At 44.0% G+C, this 27,083-nt stretch overlaps 1 protein-coding gene across 8 annotated transcripts; it reads right to left on the bottom strand.

Moving 5' to 3' along the window:
• Positions 1-4,403: 4,403 nt before the first annotated feature.
• On the bottom strand, positions 4,404-27,083 carry PRXL2A (peroxiredoxin like 2A). Of its 8 annotated transcripts, none has more exons than XM_065551788.1 (6): positions 26,834-27,083; positions 18,588-18,767; positions 16,517-16,608; positions 8,480-8,620; positions 7,201-7,365; positions 4,404-4,954 (listed from the first exon to the last, which is right to left on the bottom strand). In XM_065551788.1, exons 2-6 carry the CDS (start codon positions 18,763-18,765, stop codon positions 4,847-4,849), a joined length of 684 nt encoding a protein of 227 aa, XP_065407860.1. In that variant the 5' UTR covers positions 18,766-18,767; positions 26,834-27,083; the 3' UTR covers positions 4,404-4,846. The 8 variants fall into 8 exon arrangements, with proteins under 8 accessions (XP_065407860.1, XP_008168477.2, XP_065407858.1 ...); XM_008170255.4 differs by having other exon boundaries at positions 16,517-16,611; positions 26,834-27,079; XM_065551786.1 differs by having other exon boundaries at positions 26,631-26,857.

Raw genomic sequence — 27,083 nt, 5'->3', positions numbered from 1 at the left:
TCTTCTCTCCAAGATGCCTTCTTCCTCTTTAACAGTGCAGAAAGTTGGGTGGGAAATGCACTGTCACACTCACACCACTCCTCTCTGTACTGGTGTATGTCAGCAACTTCTCTAATCTCTGTCCATGCCCTTTGCCTGTGGCCACTCATCTCCCCTGCCACCAACATCCCAGACTTTCATTTGAAATGATCTGATCAACAAGGAAGCGGGGGGGAGGGTTGCACAGAGGGAGTCTAGGAGGCTTTGGTAGCCTCTAGCCATGGAGATTCCAGCAATCAACATTTTAAACAGAGATTCCACATCCTTTGTGACAGGCTTGTGAAAGGGTTGCTGTTATACTGTATGCAGGGGACAATAGAGTGGGGTATATTTTCACCTTTAAGAGTGGGGACTACCACAGTGGTTACTCTTAATGTTTCAATTGCCTTTGCCGCTAACCAACCAACGTTCCCTCTATATTCACAATATCGCCTCATTATAAAGTTTAAATAGTATCCCCTCTATTGCAGTAATTGCAACTGCAAAGGCAAACTTGTAAAGTCTGTAAAGCTTTGCTTGGCCAAGGCTTCAATTCTCTCAGCAGAATGAAGATGCTGAAGTGGAAAACAAGACTGTAGGAGATGCAAACTGTCATGTTTACACATAGCTCATCAACACCGTTTCCTGTGGCCATCACAAAACGTTTCCTGACATTAATGAGGGACCAGGAGAAGTTACTGGCATGGGGCACAGAGACCATAGCTGCAGTTTGGCTGAATCAAATAGCCAGTAGGATCATTTATTTCACTTAACTAACATTGTAACTGCTATTTCATATTTCTCCATATTTTCCCCCACCCCATCTCCCTCTAGCATTTCCAATTGGGTGGTGCATGTACTGGCTCATCCACTAACTTAGTCTCAGATGTAACAGGCAGTGTACTACAGGAAGTGATTGAGGAACATTCATTCTTGCTCTCCAAGAAGAAGTTTGATAAAGCATTAGCGTGGGAATGACTGTGAGTCTATTATCCTCAATGCACATGGACTGACCCACTGTCATTCCCACTAATGTTTTCTCAAGCATCTTCTCTGTAGTTCTATTAAATTAGTAATTTCCTCCCAAGCCCATTTTTATAAATGCATATCTATGGTGTATTTATAAAGTGGCCAGACTGTACCATTCCCCCTCATTAATCCCATCCCAAATCTCCTATATTAGGAAAGTAAAATGGACGTAACGGTAAAAAGATCACAAGATTATTTGTCTTTCAGCAGCTCCTGTTAGGTCTTTTTTAACAAGTTTCTTCTAGCCCAGTAAGAATCCATGGAATTCAATTTCTGGCACATTTATTTACTATGCAAATTCTTTGCAGTACACCTTTAGCACCAACCTTCCTCGCGACTGGAGAAGCAGTGACATCCAGTGGTGAAACTATACAGAGTAGATTTCCTTGTATGTCTGCCTTAAAATGCTCTCTTGTTTTGTAGGAAATAAATCTGAAAAAATGCAGGGATGATTTGTTGGAATTCTCTTCTTTTTACACAAGCTTGTAAATGGCACCAACTGCAGGTGGTCTCACAGCAACAAGAATATATAACTGACAAAGTGAAAAAAAACCAGCATAGAAAACCAACAGAAAAGACTGTCATGTAGATAGTTTAATAGATGACTTAAAGGGACACTGTAAACCTGAGATCTACAACATTTTTAAACGAATGAGTTAAAAACAGTTTCAGCTACTAGCATCTGGCCCCAAGTCTTCTGGCTAATTTGGTGATTTCACAACAGTATTCTCTTGTTTAAAAGGATGTTCTCATATTTGTGTGGGGAGAAAGAAAAAAAACCAACCCAAACAACCCATCCCCAGACAAGGGGAAATAGGCTACAGTGAAACAGACCTTACACAAATTGCTTTCTTTCACAGAGTAAACTAACTGAAAAACTAGGATTTGCTTTCTGATCTCTTCTAGTTATAGTCATTTTACCATACATTTTACTTGTAACTAAAGTAGGTAAACGATTTCCAGACCAAAGTGATTTAAAAGTTGAGGATGTCTCTTTAAAGGAGTCACTCAGATTTTGTGTACCTATTTATTAAAAAAAAAAAAAAGAAGAAGAGAGCAGAACAAATGAAAGAAATGTAAGAAGCTGAGGCAGAAGGGGTCACTGATGCTGCACAGCAACCAGCAACACAGCCGCTAATCGCAATGAGCAAAAAGACATTGAATTTTTGCATTCAAGTAAAGAATATTGTGATAAAGCAGCTATTCAGACTCCTCCTCCCCTGCCCACACACTGCAGTGAGGCAGATTCACCAGGTGCTCTGTTATCATTCCAAGTAGATTTTGTTTTTCCTTTGCATTCTCAAGATCACTTGTGTTATTTCCTAGAGACTGTCTGCTTCACACAATTTATCCAATTTCCTATTAACTTTCCCTCCCAACTAATCCCTGTTTCTCTTGCAGTCCTGGAGCTCTCACTAGATTTTTTTCAGTCCTCTCTCTCTTCACTATTGCCGCATGTTCAAAAAAGACAGGTCAGGCCCCCAGAAGTCTCACAATTGGTTTAAAAATCATGGGATTTTAAGATTTTTTTTAAATTCTACATTTGGAGTTTGTTTGCCTTTTGAACCTCGAGGGTTTTGCGGTCTTCTCTGAAACCAGGAGAAACTGGAAACTTACATTTTAAAAGACCAAAAGAAAACTGAGATGCTGATACGGCCACGACTCGAGAGCCTCAGGCTTCAAGCAAGACACCACATATCATCGGAGTTGGTAGCACTGCCCCGTAACTGCTCGTGTCCAACTGCCATGGGACATTCTGATTCTAACATTCTCTCCCTTCTCTGGCCGCAGGCATCACCTGAATAGTCTATGTGCTGTGTCCGACTTGAGTGCCAGAGGGCCTGACAGTCCCTAGGGGTGACTCCAGTCCTTGATAAAGCAGCTGAAGCATTGCACAGGGCCTTTTGAGAGGTATAGTCATAGATCAGCCTGGCTGAACAGGGTACAGGGATACATATAATGCCTTTTATGCAATGACTAAGCATTTTAAGCCTGAAGTGGGATAGGATGAAAGCTGGCTTCTTGCCTCAGTTTCCTTAACCCCACTGGATGGCAGAAGAAATGGATGAAAGTATAACCGTGACTTGGATGGGTCATGCAAGGGTTGAACCTGCAAACTCTGGATGTAAAAGCATGACCCCTCTGCCAAGAGAGCTAGATGAAGGTCCATTATGTTGGAGTCAACACCAGACTTAAAACCTCTTACACAGTATAGCCACTAGAGAGGGACATAGGCCCATGCTCTGGCAGGATGGGATACAAAAAGCACTGGAGTTTCTCAGCACCCCACAATAACAGTTTATCTGCACTCACAAAATGTAACCTTTTAACTATATCAACATATTAAAATGGTACAACCTTCCCAGTATGGATTTCATTATAGTGGTATGAAGGTACTTATTGATTATCTAATCCAGGGGTTCTCAAACTGGGGGTTGGGACCCCTCAGGGGATTGTGAGGTTAATACCTGGAGGGTCGTGAGCTGTCAGCCTCCACCCCAAACCCCACTTTGCCTCCAGCATTTGTAATTGTGTTAAATATATAAAAAAGTGTTTTTAATTTATAGGTGGGGGGGCTTTTCACACTCAGAGGCTTGCTATGTGAAAGGGCTCACCAGTACAAAGGTTTGAGAACCACTGATCTAGCCAACCTTCTGCATAAACCCAAAACATAGAACTGCACTCAGTAATTTTTGCATCAGCCCAATAACTTGTGGCTGGGATACAGCATTTATTTTAGAGAGAAATCTAGTCTTAATTCAAAAGACTCCAAGTGATGGATAATCTGCCATATCCCTTGCTAATCTGTTCCAATTATTAATTGCCCTCCCTGTTAAAATTTTCCATTTTGAGTGCTCATGAAAAACCCAAGCCCTTCATTTCCCCAAAGGCAATTAATTCCTTCCCCCATATCAGGTCTTTTAACAACATACAGTTAGATCTAGGTATTTGGCTGTACCTGGTACTGTATCTCACATGATCCGAATGTGTAATGGCAGGCCCACCTCCCAATATTACAGGAGAGCATGCCCTGTCACTGTGTTGACATGTTTCACTTTTGCTACCTGATATGTACTTATTATTCTCTGCTGCATTTAGAATCCTTATTTCACTTATTACTGGGCACGTCCCACCTTGTGGTCATTATCACCACCTTTTAAATAAGTCCAATGCTGACTTTTAATTTTCCTTACAAATCAGAATATGAAGCATATAAGGCACCATCTTCATTCAAACAAAGCCAATGGCAGAACTACCACTGAAATCAAAGGGAGCAGAATTGACCCCATATGTAAAAACTGTAGCAATCAGACATGTGTCTAAGCTTCCCAGTGCAAGGAGAAAGTCTGGACAAGTTTTAATCTCCCATCAACACAGAGGCTTCTAACTATTTTAATAAACTTAGAAATTTGAAAACCAAGACATTTCATTTACATATTTTTTATTATCTTTCAACCTCACTTACTCCTGCTTTAGCAATGTCCTACTCCCCAGGCACCCAGATATTCTTATTTTTCTGGCTCTAACTGGACCCATCTAGGTTACGCCTTAAGATTTTGGGCCCAGCCTTTCATTAATGCGGTAAGAGACAAAAAACTAGTAGAAACAGTGGGTGCCTGAGGGGCTACAAAGCACAAACAAGTCAGCTACCATCAAAGAGGTTGTTCATTTGTTGACTAGTTTCAGAGAGAATCCTCCAGCTGAGCTATTACTGAATAGTCTAAGAAAGCAATTACACTGCATGTTCACATACAGACATGTTCTACATTTTCGAGCCAAGACTGAACATGTGTAACTATTAGTCAGTGTCTGCAGCTTGTGGTTTTATCATCTCAGCAGCTTCAAGGACAGACTGAAGGCTCACTTTGTCTCCAAATTCTCTCTCTCGATGCTCCAAGAGAACACCCTAGTGAAAGGGAAAGGAAAAAAGTGCAGTGATTCCTTTTTATATGGGGATACATTTAAATAGAATGCAGTATTTAGGAACTCAAAAACGTTGCGTTTTACTTTCTGTCTGACTGAGAAACAAGGAGTAAAAGACGATATGATCCAATTTCTCAGATACAGGATTAATCAAGTCAACCAAACAAATATATGAGTTTCCCCTCATATTACTTATGTTAGGGCACGTTATGCAAGGATACATGTTGTGGCATTTTCTTATAAACTAGATAAACTCTTCTTACAGTACATTCACACTTCCATCTCAGGAAGATTAGTGCAAATACAAATTTCAAGTAACCTGATCAAGGCCATGGAAGCACCATTAGTAGGGCCCTACCAAATTCATGGCCAGGTAAAACGCGTCACGGACTATGAAATCTGGTCTTTTGTGTGCTTTTACCCTAAAGTATAAAGATTTCACAGGGGAGACCAGTGTTTCTCAAATTGGGGATCCTAACCCAAAAGGGAGTTGTGGGGGGAGGTCACAAGGTTATTTTAGCAGGGGGTCACAGTATTGCCACCCTTACTTATGCGTTGCCTTCAGATCTGGGCAGCTGCGGAGCAGCAGCTGTTAGCCGGCACCCAGCTCTGAAGGCAGTGCCCCGCCAGCAGCAGCGCAGAAGTAAGGATGGCAATACCATGCCATGCCATCCTTACTTCTGTGTTGCTGCTGGTGGCAGGTCTGCCTTCAGAGCTGCGCTCCCGGCCAGCAGCCACTGCCGCTCTCCAGATGCCCAGCTCTGAAGGCAGTGCCACCATCACCAGCAGAGCAGAAGTAAGGGTAGCAGTACTGCAAACCCGCCCCCGCCATAACCTTGGGACCCCCTCACAACTCCTTTATGGGTCAAGACCCCTAAAATTACAACACTATGAAATTTCAGATTTAAATAGCTGAAATCATGAAATTTACGATTTTTAAAATCCTATGACCATGAAATTGACCAAAATGGACCATGAATTTGGTAGGGCCCTAACCATTAGGCTCTAAGCACATTTAACCAAACAGCAAGTTAGAAATTCCCATAACACAGATATAGCTAAAACAGATTTACAGTAGACTGTGTATACATGACATTTGTTGCATACTTTATATAAATTATTTATACCCTGGTAGCACCCAATCTTCGGCACTTTCAAGACAGACAGACACCCCCACATTCTAAATCTTGCTTTGACGATCTGTGTGATTACTGAACAAGCAAATGTTTCTTGGCAGCATCAATTACCTGGGACTAAATTTCCAAAGGCGACTAGTGATTTTTTGGGTGCCCAACTTGAGACAATTTAAAGGGGGCCTGATTTTTAGAAGGTGCTGGCATGCCACCTTTGGAAATTTAAGCCCAAGTTTTTTGCTGTTTTAAATCACAATTTATAAAATCTGCTACACATTTATCTCCATACTCTTAAATTTTACAAAACCATTTGATAAAATCATACTATACAGTAAGTCTTTAGGATGTTATATTTAAAGATGGACCCCGAGTTGGATCTAGAGCTGATTTTTTCCAAAATGTGATGAACTATGAATCTGGATTTAACCACCAAGCCCATCTTTCAGGTATATTGTACTATGTTGTTTTGTAAACAAACCGAGGATGGTTATCAAAAATGTGTATCAATCATTCGTTCCATACAGCGTTTGATTTGAGTCAATGCCGTCATGAAATCTTTGTTTGTTTAAGAATATGAACAAATAGCAACAGTATTTAGGACTGAGGTTTCCCACCCCCACACACATCATAACCAGTAATGGGAGAAGATCACTTATTTGGTGCAAAGTCACCCCCAAAATTTTAAGTTAAAAATGAGAAGGCATTACCAGGGGCACATCCACCAGCTGAGTGGAAAGTTATGTGAACTGTCAATTGTAATTTTTAAGAGAATGTTAGCTCATCAGTGAAGAGTAGCAGATGGAAAAATCTCCTTAATGGGTAAGTGTCAGAACATTTGGAAGTGATTATAAGAGATTTGTTTTCAAGGGCAGCAAGCTGATTGAAGTTTGTGTCAGGCATTGCAAGATGTTCTGTGAACATCACTGCACAAGACAAGAGATGCCCCAAGCCCACAACTAGAACATAGTGCAGGACAGAAATTAGTGGCTGACTGTGGCCTTGTCATGTTCTAAGAGTAAGTGGCTAAAGCAGGAGGCCTTTGAGCTCTCATAGGGGCATGAAGGAAACTGAAGGGAAGAGGGGGATGAAGAAGTACCTGTTTCCCAGCACCAATCACATAAACTCCTCCCAGGATGAAACCTTCTCCTTCCAGGTTACCACTGTATCCATTCTTCCAAGCGCGAAGGAAGTTCTGCCAAACTCCTAAGCGGATAAGACCCATCGACAGCATTTTTCGCTTGTGAGGACCATAGAACTTTTTCTGTAGGACGACAGAAAGAAAACTCAAACAAGAAACAACAGTGACAGAGGAGACTTTCCTAACTGTAATCAAGGCAATCAGCTAGCCTCTGCATCCAGAACAGTTTCTAACAAGTAATATTTGGGTATACAGAACTGAATAATGCCTTTAGTAATCTTATCAGGACAGAAGTTCCTTTAAAACATTAAGAGGTCATCTACTTTCCACACCATCAGCAACATCCAGTTGTTTTTGTCACTGCTGCCATTCCAGATTTATGGAGCTGATCAACCTACTACATTCACTTCCTGGACATCTTGACTGCTGACATCAGCAGCGTGTTTTTGAATTAACAGATTTGTTTTGAACTACTTGGCAGGACTCCCTCTAGAATAGGCTGTCTTTTTTCATGTGCTGGAAAAAAGGGACGGGTTGCCACCGCTCACCATTTTATTACCAGTCTCATGATATTGTTTTTCCTAAAGTCCCTGCTTTTGGAATCTTGCAATTGAGAGACCCTGAGCTTTCACTCAAGGAGGCTGTTCCTAGACCTCAGTGTTGGAGAGATATGTTGGGAAACATGACCCAGAAAGATCCAAAAACAACAGAAGGCAAATAAAAGAACCATATATCATGATTTCTAAACCTCAAGATTTTGAGGGTGTGACGCATGATTTCTGAATTGTGTTTGGCAACAGCATAAATTTTTAGTAAACATAGCAACAAGCAATTATATTACCATTTGCGCTGCAACATGAACTTATCACACCCTTCTATTTTATTGTTTTTAATACCAGGATAATTATCAGACAGTGCATCCCAGTGCAAGAAAAGAGAAAAATAGTTGGCATGATCTTACTGTTTGCTTAGGTGTGTGTGTGCGGGGGGGGGGGGGAAATCATGCAAGAACATGTCAACAGTACACAGCAGAAAGACAGCTAAGCTTGTAAACTGAGCAAATTTATATATAGAAAATCTAAGCTGATTAACTTCTTAAGCTACAAAAGGCTATTAAATCAATTTCCAGATACCTAAGTTTCATTCAGGCCACACTATGCAGATTGCTTGAAAAGGCTTGGTGGATACAAATGCTGACTCAAGAAAGCTTAAAACAAACAGAGCAATACAAACATACCTTTTCATCCAGAAATATTTCCCCTTTGAAATAATGCTGAAAATCCTCCACTTCAGTCCCAATTTTTTCTTTCACTACAGCATAGAGGGGGACGCCAAGTTGGTCGAGCTGAGGTTTGAGAGAGGAAAGCTCAGAAGCCTCCTAGAAGACAATGAGTGTGATGCCAGGTTTAACTACTGGATGGAAGCCTGCAAGACTCAACATTTGGCATGTAACCACTTAGGTGGATGGTGGCTAGAGGTGCAAAGTGGATGCAATGAAGTGTAATAAACAGGGCATATGAGTGAGTTCTAGTCCTAAGCCTTCTATTGGCACAGAGACATCTTCACCAGAGATGAAGGTGTGATTGCAGTGCGGGCGGGTATATGCATACTAACTTTAATCTAGATGGTGCAGCTAACAGTGGGTACGTATTCAGGTTACTGGCCTGTGCAAAGATCCATGCTACTGCATATTCACTGCTATTGTTACCCATGCTAGGTAGATTAAAGCTAGTGTAGGTATGCCTACCTCTCTGCAATCACTCCTTCATTCACAGTACCCTTACTAGGGCTGACTTCACTAGCAGAGGGGGATAGTTTTAAGCATGTATTTGCAAAAATCCTAGCAAAGGCTAAAGCAAAAGTCTTAATTAATACTGTAACTTGCCTTGTCCATGCTAGGATTTTAGCATTTATTAAACACACATTCTTTCCTAGTGAAGATATGGCCACTGTGTGCAAGTCACTTAGCCTCTCTGTGCCTCAGTTTCTCCACCTGCAAAATGGTGAATAGGCATGTGTGACGGGTTGGATCACAGAAACCCCCTTGGGAGCTGCCCCCCCGATGTGCAAAGACTACCCATGCTTCTGTTTTCCCTGCCAGCTCAGGACTCCAGCACCCTGTCTTGCTGAGCCAGACACTCCAGTCTGCTGCAACACTGACCCAGGGTCTGAATCACTTGTCCCAAAGCTGCAAGTTTACCTGAAAACAGCTCACAGGAGTGTGCTTGTCTTTAGCACTCAGATGCCCAACTCCCAATGGGGTCTAAACCCAAATAAATCCGTTTTACCCTGCATAAAGCTTATGCAGGGCAAACTCATAAATTGTTCGCCCTCTATAACACTGATAGAGAGATATTCACAGTTGTTTGCTCCCCCAGGTATTAATACATACTCTGAGTAAATTACTAAATAAAAAGTGATTTTATTAAATACAGACAGTAGGATTTAAGTGGTTCCAAGTAGTAACAGACAGAACAAAGTAAGTCACCAAGCAAAATAAAATAAAATGTGCAAATCTATGCCTAATCAAACTGAATACAGATAATCTCACCCTCAGAGATGCTTCAGTAAGTTTTTTCTCAGACTGGACACCTTCCAGGCCTGGGCACAATTCTTTTCCCTGGTACAGCTCTTGTTCCAGCTCAGGTGATGGCTAGGGGATTCTTCATGATGGCTCTTCTCTCCCCTTCGTTTTCTTCCACCCCTTTATATATCTTTTGCATAAGGCGGGAACCCTTTGTCCCTCTGGGTTTCCACCCCCCCCCCTCACTGGAAAAGCACCAGGTTAAAGATGGATTCCAGTTCAGGTGACATGATCACATGTCACTGCAAGACTTCATTACTCACTTGCCAGCACACACATATACAGGAAGACTCACAGGTAAATACAGCCATCTGCAGACAATGGGAGTCATCAAGATTCCAAACCATCCTTAATGGCCCACACTTTACATAATTACAATAGGCCCTCAGAGTTATATTTTATATTTCTAGTTTTAGATACAAGAGTGGTACATTTATACAAATCGGATGATCACACTCAGTAGATTATAAGCTTTGTAATGATACCTTACAAGAGACCTTTTGCATGAAGCATATCCCAGTTACGTTATATTCACTTATTACCATATTTTCTCTAAAACTATCCGTTACATTATAATGACTTATTATCAAGTTTTTATAAAACCATATAGACTGCACAATGTCACACCATGAATGTACCCTTTTCATGCTGCAGATCAAAGAGTGCTATGCAGCTTTTATTATACAAGGAAGAGGTAAAAATGAGTTATTTTTTTCTAGTGTATACAGTGAAACTGTGTTTCTTCTGCATGCACCTTCAAGATACCAGCAGTTATGCTGCTTTGTGTGTCCCAGGCAATGTGATATACTCCTGGGGGAATTCTGCGCTACTGTGCACGTGCATAATTAATGAGCCATATGAGCCTATTTTTAATTTTTTGTGTAGAAAAAAGCTTCTGTTGAAATGTTGCTGCGGTTCCTCTAGACTCAGACTCATAAGGGCTAGTGGGGGAGGACAGACTGGGGCAGGGGTTGAATGGGAGTGGAGGCACAGGGCCACATGGGGGAGGAGGGTGCAGGGCCACATTGTGATGGGGCAGGGGATGCAGAGCTACATACGGACGGGAGTGGCTGGGTGGGGGCACAGAGCCACATGGAGATGGGGGAGTGGGTGTCTGAGTGAGGGTGGATGGATACATGTGGACGGGGTGCAAGAACATATGGAGACAAGGGCAGATGTGCCTAACTGAATGGGAGAGGCTGGGGGGCGGGGGTCAGCCAGGGTCTGCATGGGGGAAGCTCCCTAACAATCCCTCCCCATCCCCCAAAGAAACCTGTTCTATACTTTTCCCACCCATATCCAACAACCCTCCAAGTTCACACCCAGGCTCCTTCCCAGCAATTTACTTCCCTCTCCCTCAGCTTTTCCGTTACCCTTGACTCCCCCAAGCCTTTGCATTGCTTCTGAGGGGTGCGGTAAATATACTTCTGTATTGTAGAATAAGTGAATTATTACTCAGAGTTCTGTATTAACATGCCTAGTAAGGAATTTATTTGTCAAAAAACATTTCCTGAATCTTTTTTGTTGTCTGTATTGTTACAGTGTTTGACAGGTATTTCGAAATAAATGACCAAAAATAATTGAAACTGGTGTGATTATAGTGTATTATTTTGACGAATAAAATATGCAGAATTTTAAAATACTGTGCACAGAATTTTTATTTTTTTGTTGCAGAATTTTTATTTTTTTGGCATAGAATTCCCCCAGGAGTAGTGATAGCAGCAGCAACACTAACCCATCTATGGGTTTTCCACACTGCAAGGGAAACTGTAAAAGCAGTTTGTGGAGGGGGAAAGTCTTTTCCAGCATCTCCTAGCCTCCAGTGCCAGTTCCAATAGGGAAAAGATGTGACAGAGACAGTGGCTGAGGGGCTTTTGTGCATTTTAAGGGAGAACATGGCCTTTGCTATGCAAAATAACTCCGACACCAGACTTATTGCTTAAAGGGCACAATCTGCATACAACCAGTTTATGAGGAGAAGCGACTGAATTGCCTTGACTGAACAAAGTGTTGCCATAATTTAGGGAAGATATCAAGAGTTCCAAGTAGAACACTCAGGGGAAGGCAGATGGCAAAATCCACAGACATTACAAGGCAGATGTCAACAGGCCAGAGTGAGTCTGTGTAAGGGTAAGGACAGAGCTCCAATCTGCTACTGCCAATCCCCACACAGAAAGCTCAGAGGAGATAAAGAGAGGAAATAAGTAAGCATGAATCAGCCCTATGACAGTCAGTGAGTAGGGGATGGGAGGTATACTTAATACTCCTATTTTTGAATATATCCTTTAGGGAATGTAGTAAAGGCTTCTTGGACTCACTTCATCACCAGCCCTCCCCCCTCACCCCACCTGTTTGCAAAGTTCTGTTAATTCTTTGCTGTTTACCCTAAATCAAATACTTAGACTCTCTTTCTACAATAATTAAGCAAAACTCCAAGACAACTCAGCATGCACCAGCCACCATGGAGTACTCCCTTTAAAGAAAACCACCTCTCTATTCCATGATAGTTGTCTAAAATTCTGAAACATGATGCTGCAGACCATTACTGTAGTTTTGCTTATAAAAATAAAAAGCTCCCCTACAACCAGGAACCCATGTACCCCTCAGTAGCTTGGGGGTGGGAAGCCCTACACATAGGTGGGGGAACAGAGGCAGAGAAAAAAGTCAGAGTCTGCTTGGCTTTTTTAAACTCCCATCAAAGAGGATAATACAACTGTGCCCTCAGCATGGCAACATGTGCCCACACAAGAGAACAAACCACTCCCTTGGGCAGGGTATGCACCTGGTCGGTCTAAATGAGAGAGGGAGAGCAGACTGAACAGCGGCAATTCCCATGCAGGGAGGAGAACCTGGCTCTGCCCTTCCCTGCCAGCTAGCAAACCAGGTTTGCACCAGAAACAGATTATTTCCACCCCCATCCACCCACAGCAAGAAAGGTGTGACCAGTGAGAAAAGTCAGTGTGTCACAGTTCCCTCCCTGGTCTGCTCATGGGGTGGTGCAGAAACTACACCTCACCCCTTACTCAGGACACAGTGAACATTTGCAGCTTAGCCTATGGCATTCAGCATACCTCTGGCCTTTTTGCCCACTTAAATCACCGTATAATCATCTGCAAAACTAGGGTTACCATCCGTCCAGGTTTCCCTGGACATGTCCGGCTTTTTTAGCTTTAAATGGCCGTCCGGGGGGGATTTCTAATAAGGTAGAAATGTCCGGGATTTCCCCCTTCCCCTCATGCAGAGTGCAGTGCGGCTGATTGGACGGCTGTGCCTGATTGAAAGCCGCTCGCAGCCACTGGGGCCTCTAGCAGCCAGAGTCACTCCCCCTCCACCGCTCCTTCCTCCCCTGCAAAACAGAGCCTTATTTGTTTGGCTGCACGTGGAGCCCGCAGCTCTCCCTCGGCCTGGGTGGGGGGCCAGCCAAGGGACAGGGAACGGGGGGGTTAGATTGGTCAGGGATTCTGGGGGGGCTGTGAGGAGAAGGGGGTGTAGAGAGCGGTTGTGGCAGGCAAGGGACGGGGAACAGGGGGGTTAGATTGGTCAGGGGTTCGGGGGGGGGCTGTAAGGAGAAGGGGTGTAGAGAGCAGTTGGGGCAGGCAAGGGAAAGGGAACGGGGGGGTTAGATTGGTCAGGGGTTCGGGGGGGCTGTCGGGAGAAGGGGGTGTAGAAAGCGGTTGGGGCAGTCAGGGGACAGGGAACGGGGAGACTTAGATAGGGGGTGGGGTCCTGGGGGCAGTTAGGGTGGGGGGGGGGACGGGTAGGAGGATTCTGAGGGGGGCAGGAAGTGGGAGGGGGCGGGGCTAGGGCAGCACCCCACGTCCTCTTTTTTGATTGTTGAAATATGGTAACCCTAGCAAAACCAATGGTTAAACAGTAGTTTTCTCTTCTACGTCCATCTCAAGGATAAGCTTCTCCCCAGTGCCCCTAGTGAGAACCACAAGGAGTTGGTGGGAGAAAGAAGAAGTGGGCTGTAATAAATTTGTTAGTCTCCAAGGTGCCACAAGTACTCCTGTTCTTTTTGCGGATACAGACTAACACGGCTGCTACTCTGAAACAAGGTAGAAAGAGCAGCGAGAGACTGACAGTGAGTTAGTCTCAGATCACCGACTTTTCCTCCTAAGTTGGCAACCTGCTCCCTCACATTTACATAGATATTTTTAAGATTCATATTAAAACTTGGTTAAAAGAAGTACAATTTAATACAGTGAAGACTGCTTATTGTCAGGGGACTGGACGGTTTAGGGGATACATGATGGTATACAGAGCTTTTCCCCTCTAGGTCACTGGCTCAACTCTACTCCAAGTCCACACGGCCCAATTCTCAGAGCACTAATTTCAATGGGATTTGTGGGTTCTCGCCACCTCTAAGGGGGAGGCCCATAGTGTCACTACATCATGCTGTTGCCACCTGATGGCCCACAGCTTGGGACCTGTGTGAAGCAAACGGCTGGTCTTAGCCCCAATCCTTGTGGAAAGACAAGTATCCACATCTCTTCTACACAATCCCACCACTACAACTGAAACCACCGTTGGCCATCTCACCAGAGAAGGCAAAGATTAAGGAAGAGATTCTCAAAGGCACAAGTCAGTGGTAGCTGGGTACCTAACTGTCTTTTATGTCTTTGAAAAATCTCTCCCCCTTCCCCCAGGGTGACAGGGAGTGTGGCACTCCCTAGTGGTGGCCCCCTCCAGTTCAGAATTGAGGTCCACAGTTGAGGCAATGGGTGTGAGGGGGGTGGAGTTTACTCTATCCCTCCCTGCACACTACCTGTTACTCCTGAGGGAATTCTGCACCAAAAATTAAAAGTTATGCACACAATATTTTAAAATTCTGCAAAATTCTGGAAATTTTGTCAATAAATAAATGTGGCTCCAGCACGGTAGTGGGGAGCACAGGCCACTGGCTGCACTGAGGTGGGAGATCACCTTGAAGCCCTCACCTCCCCACAATACAGAGACTTGGCTGGGAGGCTGAACCTGATCCTCACACAGTGCAAGGGCTGGGCCTGCCCCAGAAATGCCCCGGGGCTCTGTCCCTCTGCGCCAGGTGTGGGTGGGCAGGCTCAGCCCAGCAGGATCCAAGTGTGGAGGGGCTTAGTGTGGGGGGATCCAGGTATGGGGTGAGAGGTGTCTGTGTGGGGCAATCTGGGTGTGGGTGGCTCAGTGGGAGATCTGGATGCACAGAGGCTCGTTGGGATGTTCAGGGTGCAGGGGCAATGGTACTCTGCAGGGGACCCAGGTGAAGATGGTTGGGGCTCAGCGGGGTCCAGGTGTAGGGGGGGTAGGGCTTGTCAGGGTGAGGGTTCGATGGGCCTGCTTAATGGGGGAGCCGCAGCTGCTGCCGAGGGGATGCCACATGGTGGGCTCCCACTTCCCCCCGCCCTATCCCCTTTTCTTCTCCATCCCCCTCCCCTCACTCCCACATTCCCCTCCCACCTGCCCTATTCCACCCCCACTTCCTTCTCCACTGCCTCTTCCCCCCACCTACCCGGTATCCAGCCCCACCGCAGGCACTAACTGATGCACAGAATAGAAAACAGGAAAGCTCCCAGAACACAGAAGGGGAGCACAACTGGCACTAGGACCCAGGAGGAGGAGTTCAGCTGCAGAGTCAGTGGAGCAGAGACACAGCCTCCTTCAGCTGGGCAGCTCTGCCTTTGCAGAATGGGGGGGGAAGTGGCATGTAACACCCATGTGCCCTCCGCCCATGCTTTGCCTCTGTTTGGAGGGGGCAATCCCCCCCAAAAAACTGCACCCATGGTTGCCACCCACCCCACCGTTTCCCTTTGCTTCCCTGCCATTTTATGATGGGAAACACACAAATCTGCCGGGGGGGGGGGGGGGGGGGGGGGGGGGAGAGAAGAGGGGAGGGAGGGGCACGGCACATTTTGTCCCGCAGAATCCCCCCAGCAGTAAGGACGTGTTCCATGGTCATAGTATTTCAATCTGTCGGTCTCTTTCCATGAGAACTAAATTCACTGACGCATACAACGCTTTCCAATATTATGTAGTGTAGGGACTAAGCAACAGATTGAAATACTATGATGTAGGGACTAAGTAGACACTATAATTAAATGGTTGCTAGACTAATTGCTCTGTTTTATTAATTGGTGAGTAATAACATAATTGCTAAGGTGGAAATAGCCTAATAAGTGACCAAAATATAAGGCAGGTTTTACATTCAGTAGAGTATCGAACAGATTGTGAACAGCAGGCTTTTCCTTCCTCCCTTTGAAAGAATGACTTTAATCTCCAGGATTAAATGAAACACTGACTTGAGCAAGTTGGTGATAGATGTTTCCCCCTCCCATGCAACGCTGCTGTATCAGTACCTGCAAGATTCCTGCTAGTCCGTTTCTGGGCTTCTCTTGATCACAGACCACCTATCTAGCCAAATTTATTTTGGATCTGTGGGGCCAGATTCTCATCCCGTGTAAATCAGCATAACCCCATCAGTCAATGGATGTATGCTGATTTACACCAGCTGAGAATTTAGCCCATAATATTGACAAATGGAGACAGAGATAAACGAAGCTCATTTTCACGTGGGAGCAAATCTGGGATTGGAAACAAGATTTTCAGATATGCAAAACTCGTGCGTTAGCTGACTGCCTCCCTGGCCACATCTAACACAAAGACACGTAACTAGAACAAAACTCTCTGAATTAACCCCCAAGCCCATCACAATACCTCTCTGCACAAAAAGCATCCAGGTCTCCGCACAGCCATGATCACTGCACCATTCTTCTTCCATAGCTCACCTGCCTTGAATGTTCTCTCTTCTGCTTATAAGGGAGAAATAGCATGAATTATGGCATCTATTTACATAACTACAGCTTCTGATGAAGAACACTAAACATGGTGAAAGATTCGCAGTTCAGTATTCCATTTGGGTTTATATTCTAATCAAGACAGAAGGGGAGATTTTCAAAGTGTATTTAAATTCCAATTAAATATATATATAAAAACGTCCATTTTAAAGTATCAGTTTTATTAAGATCCCTGAATTTATAGCAATTTTCAAAAACAGGTATGAATGGTCATCTCTAGTTTTGCACATGGGAGTCAGCTCCCAGCTCTGCCAAACATCCTAACTTTCCGTCCCCTGCTTGGTTGCCTCCAATTGTATTTATTAGTGGTGCATGTTTTGAATAATGTTGCTTATGTTCTGAAACAAGAGCTATTGCCACAAACAGCAGCCCATCAGTTTGTGCCATAGAATGAAACCCCTCTCATTTTCAGATTTTCCACGGTGTTATACAAGTTTTGTGCTACTATAACTCTACTGAACTCAACAGTCAACGCAGAATCAGGCCTTATGTCTGGACATAACATTATGGTGTATAAGTTACTTCCCGCTCAAGCACAAAACATCCTCTTTCAGTCCTCCTGTGTACATCTGTGAATTAGATGTCAATGTGTTCACTTGAATTTTTCCCCCTACCCTGCAGTAACAGGCAATATTAATGATATTGAAAACTCTAAAGAGGCATTCTCTGTTTTAATCTTTATTGACTCCTGCATGTGACTTTGCACACCTGAATAATTCTCCACCTTGTTTTGGGCTTTTGTAATAGAATTAAACTGCACAGCACCTTGGGGAAAGGTTTTAATTTTTTTGTTTATGTTTACTCCGAGTCTGTTTTCACCCTTTAGCTCCTATCACAGGAATCGGCAACCTTTGGCCCGCAGCCCACCAGGGTAAGCACCCTGGCGGGCCAATTTGTTTACTTGTCACGTCCACAAGTTCAGCCAATTGCGGCTCCCACAGGTTTGGCCAATCGCAGCTCCCACTGGCCGCGGTTCGCCGCTCCAGGTCAATGGGGGCTGCGGGAACGATGCAGGCCGAGGGATGTGCTGGCCGCCGCTTCCCTCCGCCCCCATTGGCCTGGAGCAGCGAACCGCGGCCAGTGGGAGCTGCGATTGGCCAAACCTGTGGACGCAGCAGGTAAACAAGCCTGCCCAGCCTGCTAGGGTGCTTACCCTGGCAGGCCGCGGGCCAAAGGCTGCCAATCCCTATCCTATCATCGGGCATGTGATGGTTTGGACAGGCTGGAAAAAAGAGCTCTTTGTGAAATAAGCAAATCAACAGGAAAAAAACATTTTGTATGTTAGGCAGAAAAATTATCTAGCTGACATGAAGAATGATCAGAAAGCAGCGGAGTCTGCAAAAGACGACACAGAAACAGGGAACTGTAGAGGAGGCCACATGGCCTAATGAAGAGAGCACCGGATGGGATTTAAGAGGCCTGATTCTATTCCCAGCTCTGCCATTGGCCTGCTAGTTGACCCTGGGCAAGTCACTTCACCTCTCTGTGCCTCAATTTCCCTATCTGTAAAATGAGGATAATAATACTGATCTCTTTTGTAAAGTGCTTTGAGATATATGGATGAAGAGTGCTAAATAAGAGCTGAGTAATATCATCATTCATCTGGCAGCCATTAACTCAAAATTAGATGCATCTTATTTTTCAGAGAGGTCTGTCACTTCAAAACCATCCTTCCCCTCTCAAGAAGAGTCAGCTACTTCCCACACCATTTACTGAAGCAGGGAAAGACAAGAGTGGTTTGATGCCCTCCCTGACCTGCTAATAGATAGGGTCTAGCCTGGGACAACTATCTCTTCCAAACATACTCCACTTGTCCTAGGAACCTTTGTTTTCAACCCTGGCCTTAAACGGTAAGATTAGCTCTACCTAGGTACTTTTATAAACTCCATGTAGAGTGTGAGCTCAGATTTCCAGAGGAATCCAATTCTTACCTTCTCCCAGAGATTTTAGCTCGGTTGTCTCTAAAAACTCCAACGAGGCTGCCTCCGGTTTGGAGAGAAACAAGTCAGTGTTAGCAAGAAGAATCCCTGTCACAGCTACGCCAATAGCCCCAAGGCCGATAGACCACATCCCCATGGTGAAGAGCTCCAAGTCCGGCAGGGAAGACATTTCTGGAAATAAGAGGAGGAAGAAAGAATTATTCCAGCTGCTGGATAGATTCCAAGGAGAGGGGAGGGAGAGTTAAGAAGAAGAAGAAGAAGGAGTCAGCCAGTGGTGCCCAACCTTATTATACAGGAGAGCTACATAAAATTAAGGTTTCAGAGTAACAGCCGTGTTAGTCTGTATCCGCAAAAAGAAGAACAGGAGTACTTGTGGCACCTTAGAGACTAACAAATTTATTAGAGCATAAGCTTTCGTGGACTACAGCCCACTTCTTAAAATTAAGCACAACCTTGTATGGGCCAAACTGATTCTACATATTTTAATAAGATTTAAAGTCACCTGTATTGATTTATATTTTAAGTTCAGCTTGTTTTGTATGTACACCTCTACCCCGATATAACGCGACCTGATATAACATGCATTCGGATATAATGAGGTAAAGCAGCGCTCCAGGGGGGCGGGGCTGCGCACTCCGGCGAATCAAAGGAAGTTTGATACAACGCAGTTTCACCTATAACGCGGTAAGATTTTTTAGCTCCCGAGGACAGCGTTATATCGGGGTAGAGGTGTATTTAGATAGAAACAACCTATGTACAGTATTGTCTATTTATATACCTGTGTAAACTAAAATGATGTAAACATGATGACAAAACACATATGAATTGATTAGTATATTGTGTTGAAGCAGGCTGTGGTCCTTATAAAATACTTTGGGTGGGAACCCCTGGATAACACCTTTTGGCATAGGTAAAAGGATGGTCTGATAGTTAAGGAGATCTACGTTCAATTCCAGCTCTAACCCAGACCGCCTCATCAGTAAAATGGGGTATTATTACTTCCCTTCCTCACAGGGGTATGAAGAATAAATACAGCCTGCGAGGCAATCAGCTATTATGGCATTCTGCTGTGTAGAATGATTGTTAGAAAAGGGATTCCCTAACTACAGTAACAAAAGATGACATTAGGATTACTCAGCAATGCATGTTAAGCCATTACTGTAAAACGTGACAGACAGTTTAAACCAGTGGGTCTCAAACATTTTTACTGGCGATCCCTTTCACATCGCAAGCCTCTGAGTGCGACCCCTCCCCAAATAAAACAAACACCCTTTTTAATATATTTAACACCATTATAAATGCTGGAAGCAAGCAGGGTTTGGGGGTGGAGGTTGACAGCTCATGACCCCCCTTGTAATGATGTCGCGACCCCCTGAGGGGTTCCAACCCCCAGTTTGAGAATTCCTGGTTTAAACCAAAGGAACGTTGGTAGGGCTACAATGGGCCCTGCCTTTTTTGGTCTTGATATTTTAAAAAAGTTCAGAGGATTTTGCAAGTATGCTATAGTGAGTCTATGAGAGAAAGAACTACAGAATGTCAAGATACAGTTCAGCACAATTGGCTGTCTCTGCTTCAACCCTAAACTGAAGCTGCAGAGTGAGACAGAGCAGATCTGTCAGTTTGGAGTGCTGATGCAAAAACATCTAAGCCTCTGACATAATTCAGATCACTGTATATGACCTAGCCTTACAAATACACTCCAGACAGCACCTACTGCCCGTTAAGGCCTCTGCAATTTAGCCTTGATAACTAGATTCCATTTATCACTTTGTGCAGACATGTCAGGAACAAACAACTTAACCTTAGCCTGGCTGGTTGAAATAGATAAAGCTGAAATGGAAACAAATTGTTCTGACAGTCCCAGAGGCAGCCATTGGATGTTATGAACATATCTGCACCTCACCACAATGTTGGTGCCACTCTTTCTGTAGCTCAAATCATTTTATTAAAGGCTAGACATATCCTTCCTGAAGGGCCCCAAACACCCCATTTTTACTCCTGCCAACATTCAAAGAGTCGGCCCAGGCTACCGCTCCTGGCAGTAGTGTTTCAGTGAGAGAGCAGCAGTTGTGAACTTTGCACAGAAGCAAATATAAGCCTGTCACTATTGAAGGGAATAATGGAATCCAACCAATGAACTGAAAATGGTACAAAAAAAATTGATTGGATTTTGTTGTTTATGCATCAAAGTTCTTTGAGGATGGAGATTCCCTGACACTATCTCCCCCCTTCCCCTTTAAAGCTAGACTCTCAGTTAGAAGTGGTAAAAATCCTAATTCTAGAATTGCTAATATTTGCTGCAAAACTTAAAGGAATTTGGAAGCATTTAATCGTCGTTTTGTTTTTCTTGTGCTGCACTGAGTCTCAGCCTCTTACATATCTTGTATTTCAGGACACCGAATGGGAGACAAGGCCGGTTTACACAAACGTAGTGCAGATAAGAGAGCAAGGTCTAGCCAGTTGCATCTCTTCTTTCCAATATAGAAGTCTTCACTTGATGTTAACGCTGATTTCCCCTATGTGGGTTTTTAGATGCAATGGCTTTTCAACCTAAGGCCATATCATGACAGTGATTTTTAAATTAGTGATCACCTGTTGAAACTGGCCAGCCAGTGAATGTAGTTTACTAAGGCTATTTTAGAAATGGTCTGTAAAACTCTGAAAAGAAATTAACTGAGTCAGAGACCAACTCATTATACAAACTGCTAGAGCTTGTTTGTATAATGTAACCTGATATTGCAATAAGTATTGAGAGGTCCCTTGAGAGATAAGATTTTGTTGGTATCCCCACTGATCCATCACTCTGCTCCACTGAGCTTGTCCTTTCTATCATAAAATAAGAAGTCTACTCTTTAGGTTTGAGTCTGGTCTGGTCCTGTGTCATTAATTATTACCTGTGTGGGTGGTGGATGGTAAAAGTGGAGGATAAACACCCACCAGCTCCTATCTTGCCAGACAGGAGAAGTATTGCACAATTCTTGATTCCTCAGATGATTACTGCTAGTGGCTGGGGCAGATTATCTTTCAAGAACAAATGTAATTTAAAAAAATTTCCCCACGAACCACTATCATGTCTTTAAAAACCACCGTCAGATCAGCAGCAGGTATAAATGGAGCTATGCTGATTTATACACACTTCAGATCTGGCCTGTAGTTTACAATTCTATAAGGAGTGATTGTCGAAAGGACAGCATTAGCCTGGACCAAGAGACAAAACTTTTTCAGTTGTACTGGGTTCATTTTGATGTTTCTTTCTTGGCTAACAGAAAGGCTGTTCTAGAGAAACTAAGAGCAAACCTGCTGATCAAGCAAACAGGGGCATGGAAGAAATAGCTCACTCCACAATAACATGAAACTCCTGCTTCTGCTCAGCTGAGTGGCATCAACAAACATAATGCATATATACAGCAGCAACTACCATGATCAATAAAACACTAGCAGACAGAAGAGCTTGAGCCCTGAAACATCTGCTCTACTGCTTAGAAAGTTAGAGATAGTTTTCTCTTTAGTCTCACTGCCCATATGCTGTAGCATTGCTTTCTCTATTTCCACAGATCAGTTGCAGCTCTTGTAATGCCTCTCAAAGTGGTCCAAAGCTCCACAATATTAATGCTTTTTGATTCAAAGCCATGAGGAGTTTTACATGTAAAAACCCCAAAGCATCCCATAATAGCAGACTGTTAATATTTTAGAATAATGCACTCACCAGAACCCATGGGGCCAGTGTGCTCATACACCTCACCAACTTTAACACCTGAACTCCATTTGAATCAGGAGAGAAACGGGAATGGTCCAGGGGAGAAGGCAGACAGCTACTGTGTGCTACTGCTGGTCCTGAGGAGGTTCCTTAGGCTGTTCCTCCTAAAGAAGGCAGATTAGGTGGGCAGGACTAGGCAGGATTCCAGCAAGGAAACCTTTATGTTACTGCCAGTGCGTAAGTCAGAACGTTTCTGAGCAATACTCATCACATCCAAATGCGGTTGGATTACAAGATAACAGCTGTCCCTCAAGAGATGAGACTGCTTAAAAGGTATTCCGTTTAAGATGCTGAGAAGTTGAAGTAATCTAGGTTATAATGTTACTCTCTTAGGTAGTGGTGGTGTGGGAGGGTCACAGGCAGCCCAAGGGAACACCATAGCATTGAGGAGAGGGTTCTGTACTATAATGCTTCATGCAGAATTGTTATTGAGGATTTTTAATGGTAAATATTCAACTCCTCATGTTTTGTTCATGTTTTAACCTCCCCTCCTCCATGGACTGATAAAGCAATTCTGTGACTCTGGAAACAAAGCAGCGCTATTGGAAGGAAGGTTCAACAACATACAAGACCAAGTTTTCAGAATTGGCTGCCTAAATCACACAATTAACCCTACTGTGTATGCGTCAGGTTACCAGTATTGCCTGAAGCTTCCACTCACTACAGAGTGACAGGTATTGTCCATTCACAGATATTGTCAGGGCCATTGTATGGATTGAATGACGACAGGATATATGATTTGTATGATAGAGACAGTTTTCTTTAAAAAGTATACTCAATCAATAACTTCCTCCCCCCACTCCTTTGTTGGGATCTCACGTGGCTCCTGATGCTGCAGCCATATATTTTAAGTTTTGTCTACAGTATGCAATTAGCCATCTTCAAACAGGCTTGTGCTCAGACCAAAGCAGGTGCAGATAAATTGTTGGTTAAAATGCCAGCTAATGCTCTACAATGTATAATTTAGTTGTGAATAAGCCTCTTTTGTGTGTGCCTCTATGTGTGAAGAAACCAGGCTAACACATGGTTCTCCAACTTTAATTAAAAAAAAAAACAAAAAAAAACAAAAAAAAAAACCTTTCCCATATGGACAGAAGAGGAATTTAATTAAGTGTTATCACGGCCATCTTTAAACAATTACTTTTGTAATGTATCCATGGCATCTGCAGGTGATATGACTGCACCAGACATAGCCACTAACCTTCACAAACACACATGCGTAGCCAGCTTTCTATAAGTCTTATCAAATAAACTCTTATTGCACATTACCAGATCTATTGTGGACTGTCACTCTTTCTACCACAAGCATTCAGAGATGCAACATAAAAACAAATGAGACAACTGAAGATAACCTTTTAACAAATTGTTGAGGTGTGAACATAAGTTGTTCTCCCACCATGGAGAAGATTTTTATTCATTACTGTTTAAGAACTTTCTCCTTTTAGCAGCTCATTTCCTGCATCAAGCATTCTGGTCAGCTAGGCTTTTATACAGCACTCATCAGCATAGCATCTAGTCCAAGAGAACTCCATTGTGTCAAATAAGCAATGCTATGTTCCACCGTTCTTTCAAAGAAAGGGACTTTGAGACCAGATCGCATGGTCTAACAGCATTCTCTCTCTTTATAAAGACTTATGTTAAAAAAATCCCTGCTCCCTGGCTTCCCAGTCCCCTCCGGGGAAAACATCAGCAACAGCAGATCTAGCATGGCCCTCTACCCCTCTCACTTATCCAAAGTTTCCAAGCCCCACAGGTGGTATTCAAAAAGTGAATAATAATGAGTTAGATACTATGCTAGGGTGAATGCAGAGCTCTGCTCAGCCACGAAGTGGAAAAATCCTCATAACTCCTAGGTGGATGTGAAAAGGGGAGAACTGGCAGTGTCCATCTAGCGGGATTCTATGAGCTTGATTTTCAGAAGAGTTGAGTTCCCCAAACTCCAACAGGGGCTGCAGGAGTTCTCTGTACACTGCAGAGCCAAGCTCTGTGGAAGCTGGTGGATAGGCAGGAGCATAGGCAATAGAACTGTAAACTGTGCAGAAACACTGTTCCCAAAAGGCACCCTCAGGGCTCTCTTCTCCTGCTTAAATCCTGTAGTAGCTGCCATGACTGCAAATTCAGATTGAGAATTTCCTTCTTTTGCACTGTGCCTTTTGACCTTTGTGAGCTTGGCTCTACGCTTAGGATTTTAGCTTTAGTGTCTGTCACAGTCTCCAAACCCAGAGCACTAGCAACTGTTTCTTTTGTAAGAGGGAAGAAAGCTCTGTTAATTATTGTTGCACCATTTCTATTATCACTGTTTGTGGTGTACCAAGTGGGGCCTCATTGTTCTAGGCTCTGTACAGACATGCTGTAAAGAGATAGTCCCTCACAATCGAGGTTGTGACAATAAACAGATGATGACATGCACAAATAGCAATAGGAAGGATGAGGTAACAGTAATGTGCATCAACTGACATGGTGATGTCATACAAGGTCTTAGGGACCTTGCACTGATACTAAAAGGGTTCTGATGAGGCACTGTTATAGTTTACATCAAATGTATCTAGCATCTCAGATCTTAGCAACACAGTATAAACTACTCTTTAACAATACCTAGAATCCCCCTCTTTTCCTTTTATTACTTCTGTTGTTCAGCGTATATATTGTCTAATAAGAGGGAGAACAACTAGTAATATAGAAACACCAGAACAGGTAAAATAAGTCATACAAGAAGTGCAGCCAATAGAAGTAGCTGTTAGATTTCAAGGCCACTGTGAGACGAGTAAATTGGTGAAAGGATTATAGCATCAGAAGTAGTTCAGCCAATCACACAAATGACTTGAATTCATTTTTATAATGCACCACTAACACATCAAGAATGGAGATCAGTTTTGCAATCATACAAAAGTGATGATAAAGGGACAAATTCTGCCCTCAGTAACACTTTAAGGAACAGAAGCAAGTCCTTCAGAGCGGGGATTGTGTCTTTTGTATGTTGCACAACGTTCCATGGGCATTTATGGAGCTACACACGTATTTATTAATCAGAGTTCAAGTCCTTTGCTCCTTGATACAGGACTCCAATGTCAGTGCCGTGCTGACAGATGTCTGTCAATCAGTAACACAAAGAAAACAAGTTTTACCTCCACCTCTTTCTTCCTCAATCCAACAGGCTTAAACCCTTTTAAAAGACAATTTCAAATCCAGTTTTATTGGAGAGCGATAGCTCCTTACTCTGATACTTCAATCACCCATCTGAATCACCTCAACAGGTTTCCCCCAAACTCCTCCAGCAACCACTGCGAAGCAAAGAGCTTGAGCTTTGAAGCTGTAGCAGATTTACAGATACCAATGTTTCAAGGGCAAGTCAAGATGCCTTCTTGCAGACTCAGCACTTGGCAACCAACAATCCATTTCCATACAATTTCATTGGGGAAAAATTAAATTAAGCAATCTGGTCTGGTTTTCAAATACATTAAAGTTACAAATTTACTACCAGAAGCCCAAATTACTCCAGAACACAGGTATACCACACAATGCTAGTGCATCTCTCTTCCCCGCTGAGAGATCTTGTGTAGAAGCCATTGAACTGGAACTCAGGAGATCTGGGTACAATTCCAGTTCTGCTACAGATTCCTTATGTGACTCAAGGCAAGATCATTTAAACTCTGAGTTTGAGCTCCCCATCTGTTAAATGGGGCTAGGAATACCTCCTTGATCCTACCTGTTATCTGTCTTGTCTGTTTAGATTGTGAAATCTAGCCTGGGATCCTTGTGTACGTTTTGTGTTATCAAAATACCCTTGGTCCCACACAGGAAAGATGAAGCTTAGCAATGTTGTGGATTTACTGTAGAGCAAGGCAGAGATTGCTGCTAATGCACCTCCCCTTACCCAATACGTTTGCACAAGTCCAGCCTGTCATCACAATTCAGGTCACCAAGGGTTTATCTACTGCACTGCTCTGCTGTTCCCTCCTCCCAATCTCTAACCCTGTTTCCTCAATCGCTCAAATGATAAACATGTCAGCTTCCTGCTGGCCGATGATGAACCCCTTTGCGGAGATACAAAATTAAATCAACCAGCGTCAAGCAGATTTTCCAATCCGATCATCTGGCCCCACGCTAATTAGACAGTTAGAAGCCCCGCCTAAGAGTCAGCAAAGGAGGGTCCCGGCTTTCTTTGGGGAGGCACTACAAGAAGAGATCGCCCCCACGGCACCGACCTACAATTTCCAACCCGCCCCCCTTTGTGCTGTATGCAGCTCTGCAGGATCGTGCTTCAGTCCCCCTCCAACCTGACTTGCGGGGTGCAAGGGGCAGAGTCAGGAGAGCCAGCCGCCCGCCGCTCCTTGTACTTTCTACACCCGGACTCGCCAACCCGCTCTCCCCAGCAGGGACTGGGGCTGCTTAGCCGCGGCCGTCAGGCTGCAGCCCTCCAGGCACAGCAGCGATCGCTGGGCCCGCCAGCCGCGGGGTGGGGGAGGCCGCTGATACTCACACTGGAGCTGCATCCCGGCAGCGCACGTGCGCAGGGAAGCCCCAGCGGCGACTCCTCCCTAGTCCCTCCCCAGCACCTGCGAGCCAGGCCCTCGCCTCGGCGCGTCTGCAGACAGATCGCTCGCAGCCCCGGCGCGGCGCGGCATTCCCAGCCTCCCCGCAGGGTGGTTAATCAACATCACGTGCCCCGATTCCCAAGGCGGGAGAGTCCCTTTGCAGCGCGCCGCCGGGGATTGCCGGAGTGTGTGTGC

The sequence above is a fragment of the Chrysemys picta genome, chromosome 7 (genome assembly GCF_011386835.1).
Source record: "Chrysemys picta bellii isolate R12L10 chromosome 7, ASM1138683v2, whole genome shotgun sequence".
NCBI lineage: Eukaryota > Metazoa > Chordata > Testudines > Emydidae > Chrysemys > Chrysemys picta.
Note: the sequence above shows the minus strand (reverse complement) of the source record. Positions and strands in the feature narration are given on the sequence as shown.

Excerpts from the sequence above, each read along its gene's own strand:
- PRXL2A (XM_008170253.4), bottom strand. Across the intron at positions 16,612-18,587 it reads GCTAAAATCTCTGGGAGAAG|CAGAAGAGAGAACATTCAAG; the intron begins GTAAGAATTGGA and ends CTCCCTTATAAG. Across the intron at positions 8,621-16,516 it reads GATGCTTTTTGTGCAGAGAG|GAGGCTTCTGAGCTTTCCTC; the intron begins GTATTGTGATGG and ends ATTGTCTTCTAG.